The 14,478-nt window shown below is 40.0% G+C and overlaps 1 protein-coding gene across 2 annotated transcripts; it reads right to left on the bottom strand.

Annotated features, from left to right (window-relative positions):
- Positions 1-201: 201 nt before the first annotated feature.
- Positions 202-13,695, bottom strand: LOC110049552 (uncharacterized). Of its 2 annotated transcripts, none has more exons than XM_089286973.1 (7): positions 13,313-13,695; positions 6,100-6,507; positions 5,299-5,445; positions 4,160-4,202; positions 3,242-4,012; positions 2,626-2,826; positions 202-1,698 (listed from the first exon to the last, which is right to left on the bottom strand). In XM_089286973.1, exons 1-7 carry the CDS (start codon positions 13,581-13,583, stop codon positions 1,509-1,511), a joined length of 2,031 nt encoding a protein of 676 aa, XP_089143099.1. In that variant the 5' UTR covers positions 13,584-13,695; the 3' UTR covers positions 202-1,508. The 2 variants fall into 2 exon arrangements, with proteins under 2 accessions (XP_089143099.1, XP_089143098.1); XM_089286972.1 differs by lacking the exon at positions 13,313-13,695 and adding an exon at positions 8,941-9,309.
- Positions 13,696-14,478: the final 783 nt, after the last annotated feature.

The following is a 14,478-nucleotide window of genomic DNA, read 5'->3' on the forward strand; positions in this document are numbered from 1 at the left end:
GGGTAGAACATGAACCGCGCTCGGCCCATGGCCGCGCGGTTAAAAAAAAACCACGGGTAAACCATGAACCGTGCTCGGCTTATGGCCGCGCGGTTAATAAAGTAAGGGTTTACTTGCTCACGCGGCGGTCAACATCAAGACAAAGGATTGTGTTGCTCAGAATCGATCGAATTCACAGAAGTATAAAAGGACAAGATCCAATTGTAAGGTAACAAACTTTACTGGAGTGCTAAGCTTGATTTTATACTAAAAACCTGTTTTCACCAACTATAAAACTGGGGCGATGATGTGCCGGGTTTTTTTTGTTTATTGCAATAGACCTTTTCACGGTTTCTGAGGCCATCTTACTTTGGGAGCAAACACAAATTACCGTTAATGTATGGGGGAAATGCCGAATCTACTGAATGTCTAACAACTCACGGAAACTTCAAGTTCTGAAGTATTTATCAAATAAAAACTGAAGATACGGGGAAAAAAAATTTACTGATCGCATTTGAGGGAAATAGCCCCACTAGAAAAGCCATTACCAAATTTTTCCATTTTCCATATATTTGTCTGTAAAACCGAGTCGGAAATCGCGGGAACATTAAGAGACATTTGCATGATAAATGAAAAGTGCAATTCCTCGCGGCAAATCTATGTTCTTCAAATTTGACCAAAAAAACCTTCTGCTGGGTATCTTTTCTTTGTAACTCATAAAATACTCGGAAGGTCAATCACTCTCAACTTATTGGGCATCGAACTTTTAACTTTTCCCACCTATTCACTGTACTTTTTGTTGTCCCTTAAAGCATGATGGCGTCAGAAACCGTGAAAAGTTCTTATTAAATTTGATTATTCATCTTGCAAGAGTACTATCTTAACGCGAAATATCGTTTATATTCTCTAACACTTTATTAGCTCATTCCTAGATGAAATCTACTAATTTTTACGTTATAACTTAGAGTTTCTAGCGCTTTCGTGATACAAATCATAACACAAACTGTTTCCCAAATATGGCAAACTACGTATAGGTATCATAGGATATCTGTTTTGAGCGGACAGAACATAGTTTACCATATTTGGAAGTGAGGCTACCGTAGTTTACACTGACTTGATGACCATATATGGACATCTTGACATTTTGTTGCATAATAGCTGTTGATTACCTTAACTAATAGTATATTTGGACTAACTTAGAAAAAGGTGCAAAAGATGCAAACCCGCTTTCGTTTGGGCTTGCAGAAAAAATCGCACAATTCCGGAGACCTCTTTGACCTTTCTTTTTTTTTTTTTTACCTCAAACAGAAAAGCTTTACTATCCTGTTTTGACTTATATTTGATATTCGTCAAAGGTTTTGGAGAAAGGGGGGTTACGACTATCATTACAATCTATATTACAACTGTTAATTCGTTATTTTCTCTCCCTTTGAACATTCTTTTGTCAAAGTCGCTCAGACTAAAACCATTTTATCAAAGTCGCTACGACTGAAACCATTTATCCTGACCATTTCTGTGTAGTGTTATTACTAAAGTGTAAAATCTAAGTTCCAGCCCTGTTTTAGAGCAGCTAGTGATGATTTAATAGTATCATCCAGCCATCCGCCGAAACTATAAAATGCTCTGTCCACCAAGAATACATCCTGTCCGGTCAGCGGTCGCACGGTCCAATTTTGAACGGCCTCTAAGGAGAAGTTGGCACCAGGCTTTTGTAGAAACCTACGTCATTAAGTAATAAGTTGTTACATTCTCGCTACATAAACAAGGGGGGGGGGTAGGAACCTAGTAGGGAGGGGCGAAGATTCACTCAGATACAAACCAACTTGACTAGAACTTTACACATTTCTCCTTAAGATTTTCATGTAATTTGCGCTTGTAAATGAAACTAATACAAATTGTCATAAAAAATAAAATCGTAAGTTATGATTTCTGTCAAGCCCCCCAAATATAATAAATACATTGACATGAGCAGCAAATAAATCTAAAATTTCTGATAATGTATGAGGCACAGCATAATGTACACAGACATGACTACCCCTCAAGCTACTTCAAGTGTCACGTCGCGATTCCAAACTATCAAATACTCTTTGCTGTCGGCTTCAGAACATTGACCCCAGAGTTATTCTCTTTTGCGCATGACTGATGACGCGAATAGTTCTCGGGAACCCGGCAAAATAGTCATTTCTGATAAGTTTCCTTTGAAACAATGAAAGCGCTCATTATCCATGCAGCGCCTTTTGGAAAGGAAACATTTGCTCTAACAATGGAAAGTATTTGGTAGGAACTTAGCTTTTTATTCCACATGATAATGGCAAGGTCAAATTTTTAGAATCTCGTGTCAAAATACGGAGGCTCGAGAAAACGTCGACGAATTTTAAAAAAAGTTTTGAAAATTAATTAAATTTGCAAACATGAATTTATAATGTAGGCAGAAAAGGTCGAACAATACATGCTAGTCTGCGCTGCGCGGGCATTTGGCTACGTTCGCTCAGAGTTCCTTTAGCTTCTTGTCTTGGTTAGTCTAGAAATTGAAGCTCTGTGGTCGAGAATAGCTTCTGAAGTGACAGTGTTGAGTTATGATCCAGGGTATGCGAGGGTCCATTAGTTTTACCAGGGGAGGAGAAGGGGAAGGAAGATTTCACTCACCAGAATCCTTCGTCCCAGTACTTGTACTTAGTCTCCAAAGGATCTGGCACATCCTGTCTTTGAAACTTGTACTTCAGAGCTCGCTTCAGTTCTTTGTCAACTTCTTTGGGAGATATCTGCAGGATTTTCCCCCACTTGTCACTGCATCCTCCGTTATTTGCTATTGTATGCAGCACAGCTGTTCCGTTAGGACCAACACCACTACAACAGTAACACATATAGTCCATAATAAGCAACAAACGATACTGAGACTGTATCCTAAGGGGGCACCCCTTAGATTTTGAAACACCACGCGGACTGCCAAATTTTGCCTTTATTTGAGACCGAAATACGCCGTTTTTCATATCGAATGATATTGTTTTACGGCTTTTCTTTATGTTTAAGAATAAAGGCTCGATTTTCCGTCTTTGCTGTGAAGAAGAATTAAATTTTTTCTCGTCACTTTCTCCCAGAAGTTTATGGTACCGACTGATTTTCAGCTTTCTCGTTTTCTACTTAATTCATAACAGCCTCGACCTCTTTAATCATCTCTATTCAAAACAGAAAATACCTTTTACAGAAGCTTAACACTGGTCAGATTTCTACTATAACATTTTAACTCTGAACGAACCCTTACTTGTAAGGCATGGTAATTCCCAGACAGTTGCTGCTTGAAATGAACATGTCCAAAGGTTGCAGGGAGTTATTTTTTTGAGCAGCGATTGAGTCATTCCACCATGCTTCTTTATACACCGCTGCTCCATGGAACGCGGGCACGGTTACGATGGACTTAAAGATGTCGTGACCTGTGATGTTTTGCATGACGTCACCGTTTATCTTTTTGAGAGCCGTTGGTCCAGCGGTGATTACAGTCTTGTTGGCTTTCACAGTAAAGTTGGTAGTTTGAAGAACAAACTTGTCCTTTCTTTTATCAATTGAGGTTATCGTCTCTTTGAGGTAGATTTTACCACCGCGTTCTCGCACTTTTTTTGCGAGGGATGTGATTAACTCTGACATACCTTTGTTCGGTCGTCTGTCGTCGTCTCTCGCATCTATGACGAAAATCTTTTTCTTGAGATATGTCCTGTAACTGAGTGGGTTTATGGCTTGCATGTAGTCACCCATAAAGTCATAAGTTTCTGCCATTAACTTTGCTCCCTCGGGTGATAGTTCGTAAGACAGGAAAGTTTCCGCTGTAGAGAACTGCGTGTAATTTCTAGCAGCATCGTAAATGAACTCGGCAGTTTTCTCAAGTGATTTATTATTCATTGGAACGCGATCTAGCAAAGTTGGAAAGGCCTTTGATTTCAGAACATCAAAACTGTCTGCAAACACACCTCGAGCTTCAACACGACGCGTTTTTCGGGTCCAGGAGTCAGCGTAAGTACTAAGATGGTATTCGAGCTCCCTAAAAAAATTAATTTTGTGAGAGTCACATACCAAGTCAAACCCAACAATGACTCAATTAACAGTTATAAATTTCTTTTCGTCACGTGCGGTAACACAAGTTTGTTATTTAATTTTAAATCGGGATCGTTAATACAGAGGTACTCACTGTTCGAATTGGCCGTCACCGTGAATATTCCACTCCCCAAGTCCTTTAAAGTAAAAAGTAGAAAGATTTTTTAACAAGTTTTAACTGGTGGATGTCCTAGAGGGGAGGTGGTTACATCTTATGTTGATCTTTTACAATGCTATAATGTATATACTTGAAATGAAGTACTTTTGTTTAAGCAATGAGGCCCAATTAGGGGTTTTCGGGGCAAGGAATATTTGAGTAAAACAATAATTGTACACAGGATATCTGGGGGGGAAATTAATCGGATATGGGATCAGATAAAACAGGTTATCAAGTAGGAGAATCGTTAATTTTTGAAACTGGAACACAGACCTCCCCCTCTTACCTAACAGGGCCTCAGTAATAACACACCAGCGCAGTTTGTATGCACCGGCCTGTCCAGTGTCAAAAGAGAGCCTAGCTGGTTTTCCTCGTAAAAGTAAAAGCTTTTTCAAACTCATTAACAATTCTTCTCAAACTCATTGACAATTTATCAAGTTTAAACGAAGGAAATCATGACCGTGACATTGTTGGGATAAGTGATCTAGCTTGATCTTAATTAGCATAGACTTTTACGATGTTATTTCTCTGTTTTCTCCTTAGTTTTAGTTTCGATTGAGAAGATGTATCAAACACTCAAGACAGTGTTCGACCACATTTCCAAACACCTCGAAGATCGTCAAAAATACTCCGCTGCGCGTCGTATTTTCAACTCTCTTCTCGGTGTTTCGAAATGTGGTCAAACACTGGCTTTCGTGTTTGATATATTACATCAAGTTCGATTAAACTAAGGAAAACATAACCGTGACGGTGTTTGGATTTCTGATGTTAATTAGCATAGTTTGGTGCGATTTTATTTTCCCTTTCCTCTTGTTTTTGTAGTTTCGATTGAGATGGTATATCGAACACCCGAGACAGTGTTTCACCACGTTTCTAACCACCTCGATGTTCGTGAAAAGACTCCGTTACGTGTCGTATTTCAACTCTCTTCAATCTTGGAAAGGTGGTAAAACACGGTCTTTCGTGGTCAATATATCAACTACCTTAGATATTGAAATTAACCGTCCCAGTATATAACAGTGATAAAACAATTCTTATACGAAATATATGGCGATAGAGAATTAGTTTTAGCTTACCCACTGCAACGTCTGGTGCTTGGGTAAAATTGAAATCAAAGATTTTTCCTCCAAGACGATCTTCTCTCTCAAATACACACACGTTTGTCTCGTTTGTTTCGTCTTTTTTGTCAAGAAGTGCATAAGCCATCAGTAGACCGCCAGTTCCTAAGAATTGATAGAAATTTAGTCAGAAAACAACAACAATAACAATAACAACAGCAACCTCTGGTTTCAAAAACATTTCATTTGAAACAAAAATCGCATCCCACATATAGAAACAGCTTATGGAAACGGGAAGTGACGAGGAAGAAAAGCAGAGACAAGACATTAGGCCCAAAATACGCGGTGATATACATATATACTGTATGTCAAAAATGAGATACAGACAAATTTTCAACGACTAGCTATTAATCGACCAAGTGTCCAAAGCTGTTACAGCGCCTGCTCTCCCTGTAGCCCACTTTCTTTCTTCAGTGGTAAATTAAAAACAAAACAATAGTTTCCTAGCATAACGTAGTTTTTCTTGTGAAATGGTCATACGTGACGTTGAAGTTAGAACCGTTTTGTATGTAGAGCATGCTGTAGTACCATGTCTCATGCTGCACCTCATGGAAGTACTTCTCAATAGGACCCACACTGGGGCTGCTTAATAGCTTTGGTTTGAATGGTCACACACTAGGGTTGCATCCAAAGACTTAAAAGTTAGAACCACCTTGTACAGCATAATAAACAGTACCACATCTCAACTACCGACTGAAAGTACAGGAAGGTCACACAACTGCTGTTATGTAAGTTAGAACACCCTAGTCTAATTCTTACCCCCTCCAACTATAGCTACACCGCATTCTAAGAAAGTCTTGTCACTGGGGACGATGGTCGTGGGTGCCTGTGTGGTCGGTAATGCGGTAGTTGCTGCTGCTGTAGTGGCCGTTGTTTGACCAGTTGTCTTTCGAGTGGTAACGGGAGTTGTAGGTTTTGCAGTGGTGGAGGGTTCTTTTGTAGTTGACGGTGCGGAAGTTGCTGGCCCTTTAGTAGTTGTAGGTCTTGTAGTTGTAGGACCTGTCGTGGGTTGACCAGTTGTCACCTGAGTTGTCTGTTCAGCAGTGGTAACAGTCGTTTGTTGCTCAGTTGGTTTGCCTGGTGTTGTTTCTTTACCAGGAGCAGTGGTGCCCTCTTTAGTTCCTGTTGTTGTAGCCTCACCAGTTGGTTTTTTTGTACTCTCGCAACCTGGTAGGGTAAACAGAAACTCCTTGATATAAATTTGATGTTCTACAGTTGTTTGCTTTCCGGGGAACGTAAAATCCGGGGAGGGGGGCTGGGGGGCTCCCATATAAAAATGACGGGGGTGCCCGTTGTACCTTTTAGGGGTTAAAAAAGCAGTTTTAGTATCTCTTAGGGTGTTCAGCCTCAAAAGATCCACAGCGGGAGCTTTTGCAGTATCTTTTAGGGTATTGAGCCAAAAAAAGTATGACAGGAGATTATGTGTTGTGAAAGAATTGGTAACTCTTAGGGGAGAAAAAAATTTCAAGCCACGCCAACAAAACATGATCTTGGTAGCTCTTACTGTCTTAGGGATTCTTTTGAAAATTTCCGACGAGCATCCCCGTCTTTTTTATACGGAGTCCCCTGGGGGACGTAAACTCTTCTGATAAGAGAGCGCTAAAAACCCAGACTCCAGTGGAAATCATTGCCGTACATACATATTATTTCAAGAGTTTCTAGCAAGGGGGTATAAGCGGTTTGTAACTCCGGTTCAGTATCGTGAAAAAACAGCCTCGCGTAATTAGCCAGTCAAATTCTAGGATTCAGGATCCCGGACCGTTGAGATGTTCAGGATATTGGTTTACTTTTGCGGGGTAACAGAGGGAATTGCAGTACATTGATTTTTCTAATCTTTTTCATGGTCATTTTCTGACCATTGTGCATGTTTTATTACCAGCCGCTGTTCAGGAAGGGCGCCCGCATTCCTCGGGGACATGGGTTACGTGTTTTTACCTTTGATTGCCACACGGCAAATCACGTGGCAACCGCGGGACATCTACACGCAGCAAGGCATGAGAGGGCGGCGGAAATAAAACAGGACAACTCTCATTGCAGTTAATTTTATACTCTAAATTCGATTATGTTCGCATCGCAAATTACCTTACAGTGGGATAGATTTAGAATTTCGATAGATTACAGGCACAATATACCTGCGGAATGTCACGTTTAGCAGGTCAATTCAGATCACGTCAGATGTATAATCCTATTTCGCTCATATTCAAACTTCATATAGAACGTTCCTATAGGAAGGAAAGTTCCCCTGCCTTAGATTAGAGTTGTAAATGTTCAATAACTTTCTTTACACGTTCGGGAGATGATAAGTAACATTGTCATTAATCATTTCAAGTTCAGAATATGTAGGAAGCGCGAAACGTGACCGTGAATTTATTGTGTATTTCCTGTCGTCCCCTCTTTTGTTTGTATAGTTCATGCCTGACAGAAATGAGACACATTTTTGGCTTTATAAACAAAACCCTTTTAGACTTTTCAGAGATTGTGGTCTTGCTAGCTTTTACTACCTTTTTGCGATAAATAAAATAAAATTTCAGCTTTGTAAATCAGGATTTCTTCATAACACAGCGGCCTCTGCGTAAAAAGACCGAAAGGTCATCCAAGGAACAATGATTGAATAGTTTTTACTGCAATGTCGCTGAGATTTGGAATTTCACTCTTGCTGCATCTCAATAACATGTCTGATACTGCACAGACATTCCTGTGTAGTTGCGTGCCGTGCCAAAAACAATAAGATACAATGATAAATTTTGTAAATGTTCCGTTGTCTCAAGGCTTATTACAAGGCCATTACTGAAATTTTATATCACCAGACGGAAATTGCAGGTTACAAATCAAATCAGTTCACACCTCGAAAGAAAACATCACGAACTCTATCTTACGTACTGGTGCCCAGTTTTACGAAAGACTTCTACTACATTCCTTGTGTCAACTATAGCTTTTTACAAGCGAAAACAATTCCTGTTGTCGTAAATTCCGCACAGATATAGTTACAAGAGGAAGACTTGAAGTGAATTGTCATGCACAGAATACATGTTTTCACCGTATTTATGCCAAAAACAAACAGTTCCTAATGATATTTTCTCCCTTCTCTGCGCGATCAATAAATCACTTCACTTCGAGAGTCGTTGTTAAAATGTTTGTGGAAACTAAAATGTTATTTACTTGATACTCAAGGGCTGTCAAATTGTGCTTTCTGCGGTAAATGTTATTGCTCCAAGAGGAGGAATACTTTATTTTCTTAAAGAGCGATGTTTTGCTTCCTAACGTAAAAGAAGTTCCCGGTTCAAGGATCTGTTGCCATGCTTCCCTTTGTAGATGGCATATGTTACGTTATGAAATTTGGTTTATAAAATACAAGAGTATTAAATTGTATTGCGATAAAAACATTGACATTTTCAAAGAGTGTAGTGCAGATACAGACCAAATTCAGTAACAAAATTCTCTAATATGCTTGACCTCTAAGCTATACTTGACTTACTTTTAAGCTAGTAGTTGTTCGTGTTTTGGTAAATCATGATGGTAGCTAATAAATAGAAGTTATGTTTCGTGACAACTGCTCTCGACGAGCACTCGCTTTTAAACAAGAGAATTCAATCTGTTTACCTGTGCCGTTAGGGGAATCCGTATCTTTTAGAGCAGAATGTTTGGACGCTATTTTCCCATTTTCCATCATTAGGATCACTAGAACCAGTCCAGCTATAATGACCGCTATTACGAAGAGGAACAACAAAATTTGCCAAACACGGAAAGTGCACCTTCTATGGAAACAATCACAACAGTTGCATCTCTTTTTAAAATAATGCTCTTGTTTCGTCACATCGTATCCTTCGCACACTGTTAGAGTTGTGGCACTGTCGAAAGTCCGCACGCTGCCCATTTCATGTAGTTTGAGGTAAACGAGAAACAAACTTTGCACCGATTGACGTCCTGTAGCAAAGCTAGCCAGCGAAATCTGACTCCGTGTCGAGATAACCCCCGATTTAAATTGACCGCCACGCCTTTTAAATTAGGACGTCTAAACATTGCGTCAGTGAAGACGACAACACAAGGAAAAAAAATTAAACTCAAAAGGAAGATTTCAACAGTCGCCTTTGTGATGCTTTACTTTGTATATCTATCTTAATCCTCCACATTCACCTTTTCACCTTTGTGAGACAATCTTTTGGTCTCTACCGATGCAACAACAGTTGCTGCTTTCCATGACAGATCGACCTCGGAGCGTGACCACCTCACGAACTAATGTCACGCTAGCATGGATCAAACGAAGGAAATGCGTCATGCAATGAAGTACACAGTACTTGCAGATATTATGTACACAAGGTCGCCCTGAAGTCAATCTCTTTTAATTCCTTCATGTTTGCCTTTGATGTAAAATAATTTAGCTATCACCTGTTTATGCTCACGCGCACATCCCTAATAACGACAACTCTATGTGACATGGTATATTGATATACTAGTAGTAATCAGAGATTATGAGAGTGCGTTCGACGCTCTCACTTTAATATATAATTATATATCGTAAATAAATGATTTCACTAGCTGACTTTCAACCTTTGTCTACTGCTAAAATCAACATTTTTCAGCAGCAACCGAGGTTTTACAGTCAGATATGCATAGTGTCAAAGTCCATGCTAGTGAAGAGGTCACGATTTGTTGATACGTTGCGTGATGCTGTCAGTTTCTGTAGTCTCTCAAGTTTCATAGAATATTTAAATTACGTACATTATTCTAAGCTAGCATTTGCAGTCGCGTGCTCTTTTCGCGACTAATTTGAGTATTTCCCCTGATGAATAAAGTAGTCTTATGGATCTTGCCTTCAGAGTACTTTTCCACCGATTCCAAACAATAAAATTTGGACCGGACAAAGACTGAGCTATCTGTCGCGACTGGAACTAATCAACAAATGCAATCAAAATGTAGCTGTTCCCACGGTTGTCATCCCAAAGCCAAGTCATGTAATGAACAAGGACAATTTCCTCAGATTGCGATAAATGCTGCCATCGAAGCGTTTAAATTCGCCAAAATCTAACGCTGAGAGCACATAATAGCGAGGCGTACGGCGACTGAACAGAAAGAAGTCAAAAAAGGATCCATCGGAAAGACGAGCTCAGATGGCCTGCTCACATACTCACATGTTCGTCACATGTCTTATCACATGTCTTAGCATTAAACGGTACCAGTTTACTGGCCGTGACATGCCCCTGCAAAAATCAAGCGGGGTGGCTATTTTGGTGTCCTTACAGGAATGTGGCTTTTTTCAGCCTAGAACCGTCCACAGGACAACCAACTCTGAAAAGCCACAGGTCAAAATTAGGTTTGCGTTCCACTTGGTCGAACGCAAAAATAATTTAGCTATCACCTGTTTATGCTCACGCACACATCCCTAATAACGACAACTCTATGTGACATGGTATACTACAAATGAAGAATCACAATTCATATGATCTTTTACAGACACCTCCATAGACGGAATTTTGAGCAGCTCGCGGTCTAACACCTCCATTTGTCGGACGATCTCCCCACCCCACCTTTCCCCTACAGAGAGGAGGGCGTAGGGAGTAGGGAGAGATATCGAAAGCGAACGACCTCTGGCTTTGATCGACCATTGATTATTGAGAATGCAGGTCAAGATATGAGGCATTACTAAGATAACTGAAACAGCATGGCATTCAATTCAAGATTTTATGAACAAAACTGCCAGAGACTGTCTTATCATTTGACCGGTTCGAAACTAATTTAAGTACATTATTTTTGTCACGCAACTTTGCATGCGACTTTCGGATGGACTCCAGCGTTTCCATGATAACGTCATCGGACTTAAGCATAGTTTTTGCGTGTTTATTTTAGCTTGTTACTGATGGAAAGTCAACAAGAACTCATACGTTTGGTGCCTGATGTTACTTTAAGTCAATCCACCTTTTATCGTACGTAAATATAAAAAGAAGTGTAATCCAGTTAAAGCTGATGTAAACTGGAACTTTTCCGAGATAAGCTTCTTTGTCCTAGATAAAGGGCATAAAAGATAACTTGGTTTCTATAATCATGATGTATAAAATGAATTTATAGACTGAAAATGTTGTTTCATGTGAACGTCTTGCGGAGATCAAGTTGCTAAATGTGACCTTCGTAAAGGGAATATATTTCCTGTTGCGGATTTCCATCGTCAGCTGCTGCACAGAGTGGTCACATTTTTGACCCTGAAGGAAGCAAATTTCATTGAAAACATTTCTGGCAGCTTTTAATTTCTCCTTGACAAAAATAACTTAGTTTGCGACTGCTTTCTTTGACTTCGTGCGAGGCGTCGTTTGATATCAAAGTGAAAACGAGGCCACGAAAATTCTCGGGAAATCGAAGCCAGTTTCGTTTTACATCAACATAAAGGGAAAGCGTCCCGTGAGGCCCAGTTCAGACGTCGTGCTTCTGCCGTGCCGAACTAAATTGCAATTTGGTTCGACTGTAGCACGGCAGGAAATCAACTCTGATTCAGACGTCGTGCCAGAGTCGAATCAAATCCAGGGTTTACTGAAGCCTCATAACAATTCTCCTCCTAACTCCCCGAGGGAACGAAATCTCGCCAAAACACATTGACATAATTTATGAATTTAGTTTGGCGCGACAGAAGCACGACGTTTGAATCGCTGCCGTGCCAGAGTCGTGTAGCACGGCAGAGCTTGTCGAACTTAATTGCTTGCCGAACTTAATTCAAAAGTTCGATTCAGACGCCGTGCTTCTGCCGTGCTTTTGTCGAACTTAATTCCTGAATTTAGTTCGGCACGGCAGAAGCACGACGTCTGAACTGGGCCTGAGTTCAGTTATAGGATTAAATACTTTCACTACCTCATGGGCTTTCCTTTCAGCACCGCTTTTATCTGAGACATTCCATTCTGTCTGCAGCATGCAGTTAGCGCGTGAACAACGCCAGGAATCACGAAATTGTATACGGCTGTTTTGAGCAAGGTTTACCAAAGTGTACTCGACAATGCTGAAACGAATTGTCTGTAGAGTAAGTTTATCAACAGTTGATCAAAGTTTGAGGTGTTTCAGCTTGATAGAAAGAAAAATAATGAATACTTGTAGTTTCTCCTTCATTCGCGCCGAAACATGGTGAACGACAACAGTAAGCGACCTCTACCCGTAACACCTTTCGGTATTGTCGCGGACTGAACTTTTCTCTCGAAACTGCTTTATCAAAACATGAACTGATTCAGCACCGATTTAAATACTTCTGGCGTATTATAGTTGCAAATTTGTACTAAAAAAACAGTCCAGCAACGTTTCTAACATACGTTTCTGTCAACGTTCAACTTTCAACGTTTCAGTAAAGGAGTAAAAAAAACGTTTCGTGCGAAAAGATGTGCCTCTGAGAAAGCAAAAGTCATTTTTATGCAGCACATAATAAGCCCGATCATAAAGTAGACTTTTTTTCATGACAACCACTTACTCACATACAATTCAAAGACATTATTTAATATAAAAACATTAGCGGCCGATCAGTAAATCAATCAATGAGCTGTTTGCAGCAGAATTCTATCAACAAACTACCTACTTCAGCTAAAAAGTCGATATAGTTTGTTTGTCGGCAGAAGCACGTTGTTTATTTCATACTCGAGACTTGAAACTGTCAGCTCATTAGATGCTGTGTAAATGTCTTTAAGAAGAAAAACACTTCGTCATCAATATCCCCTGTGTGGACTCTCAACACTACAGAATATCACGTATTGTCTGTTAGTAGGATGTGGGTGATAATGACTTTGTGGGGAAGGAAATTTTGTGATAAATGTTATTGAGAAAACAGCATTGAAACGGCCATGCTAACAGAATCATCTAAGAATGTCACGTGACTGATTCGTGGCTTAGATAAGTGGAACGAACGATTGACAGTGTCTATGCTTTAACGCATGGTGTTGTTATCGTAGACAGAATTATTTTGTTGTACAACGCAAATACTGATATAAAATAAGTGGCCCTTATTTACCTTTGACGACTCCAGGCGAATCTGTGCCACTTCTGGCGGAGTATTTTAGGTCTGTGGTTCCAGGTCCATACATTGCGAGTAGAAGCCCCATAAACGCCAGAACGAGCGCGATTATTAACAGGAGCATCAAAATATGCCATACACGAAAAGAACATCGCTTGTTCAAGAAATCACACGCACAGCGACATCTCCTTCTCGAATAATGCTGCTGGTTGGTTAAATCGTAGCCCTCGCTGACTGTGAGTGTTGTTGAACTATCGAACGCACGCATGCCAGATATTTTACGTGTGTCTTAGTTTGGACGGGGACTGAAATAAATTTGGCTCTCCGACGAAAGTTTACCGGTTTAATATGTAGTACAGGAAAGCTGGCTGAAGAAATCTGACTCCGTATGACTGACCCCGCCTTAATGACGGAGTATAATTATTGAATCGGAATGATCGAAACACTAAACGTCAAGTCTTCCGGCTCTCAATACATAGCGTATCGTTTTCCTCATTCAATACATTCTAAGTGCAAGTTTGTATTTTGAAACAATCTTAATGCTGTTATACAATTATTGCTTACCAAGCCGTTTAAAATCATTTTCGGCGTAAGCAGAAACTTCTTCCGCCTTTGTGGCGCATCAGTAATTCTCACGATAACATTCTTACAAGTTCAAAATTTTGACGCTATTAACTGCATTGATGTATCGCCATACTTTCTTTAAATAAAATCTTTATCTTTAGGCATAGAAATACCGAGCGGAGGCATGCTAAAAAGTATCGATTTCTTTGTTATTCACAGCTGAAGCCCGTTGCCATAGCTACATCCCACATCCCCCGTTTCCTTCTGGTTTCCTAGCCATTTGAAAAAAGTGTTTATCTACGTCATCGAACTCTGCGTGACGTATGTCCACAGAATACCCGGCGCATCAGGTGGCAAGTAATGCAGGTCAGATGAAAACTGAATCAAGTCAAGTTTAGTTTATATCTGTATGTTTTAGTACCTTTTCAAATATGTAAGTCACCGATATTTATAAACTGTTTGTTCTGATACGCCCTCGTGGCTAGTCGACATCGAAACGGTTTGTTAGATGTCACGTCCTCAGACATCAGGACCAGACCGCCCAGCTGAATTTGAACTGAATCTTGAATGTTTATTTCCCATAATTAAAAGTACAAACA

The sequence above is a fragment of the Orbicella faveolata genome, unplaced genomic scaffold, assembly GCF_042242905.1.
Source record: "Orbicella faveolata isolate gen_17 unplaced genomic scaffold, um_ofav_v1 contig_14, whole genome shotgun sequence".
In the NCBI taxonomy this organism is placed as follows: Eukaryota; Metazoa; Cnidaria; class Anthozoa; order Scleractinia; family Merulinidae; genus Orbicella; species Orbicella faveolata.

Coding starts and splice junctions, on each gene's coding strand:
- LOC110049552 (XM_089286972.1), bottom strand. CDS start 9,214: ATGGGCAGCGTGCGGACTTTCGACAGTGCCACAACTCTAACAGTGTGC. Junction 6,508..8,940: donor GGATTCCCCTAACGGCACAG/GTAAACAGATTG, acceptor TTACCCTACCAG/GTTGCGAGAGTACAAAAAAA. Junction 4,013..4,159: donor GGTGACGGCCAATTCGAACA/GTGAGTACCTCT, acceptor TAATTTTTTTAG/GGAGCTCGAATACCATCTTA.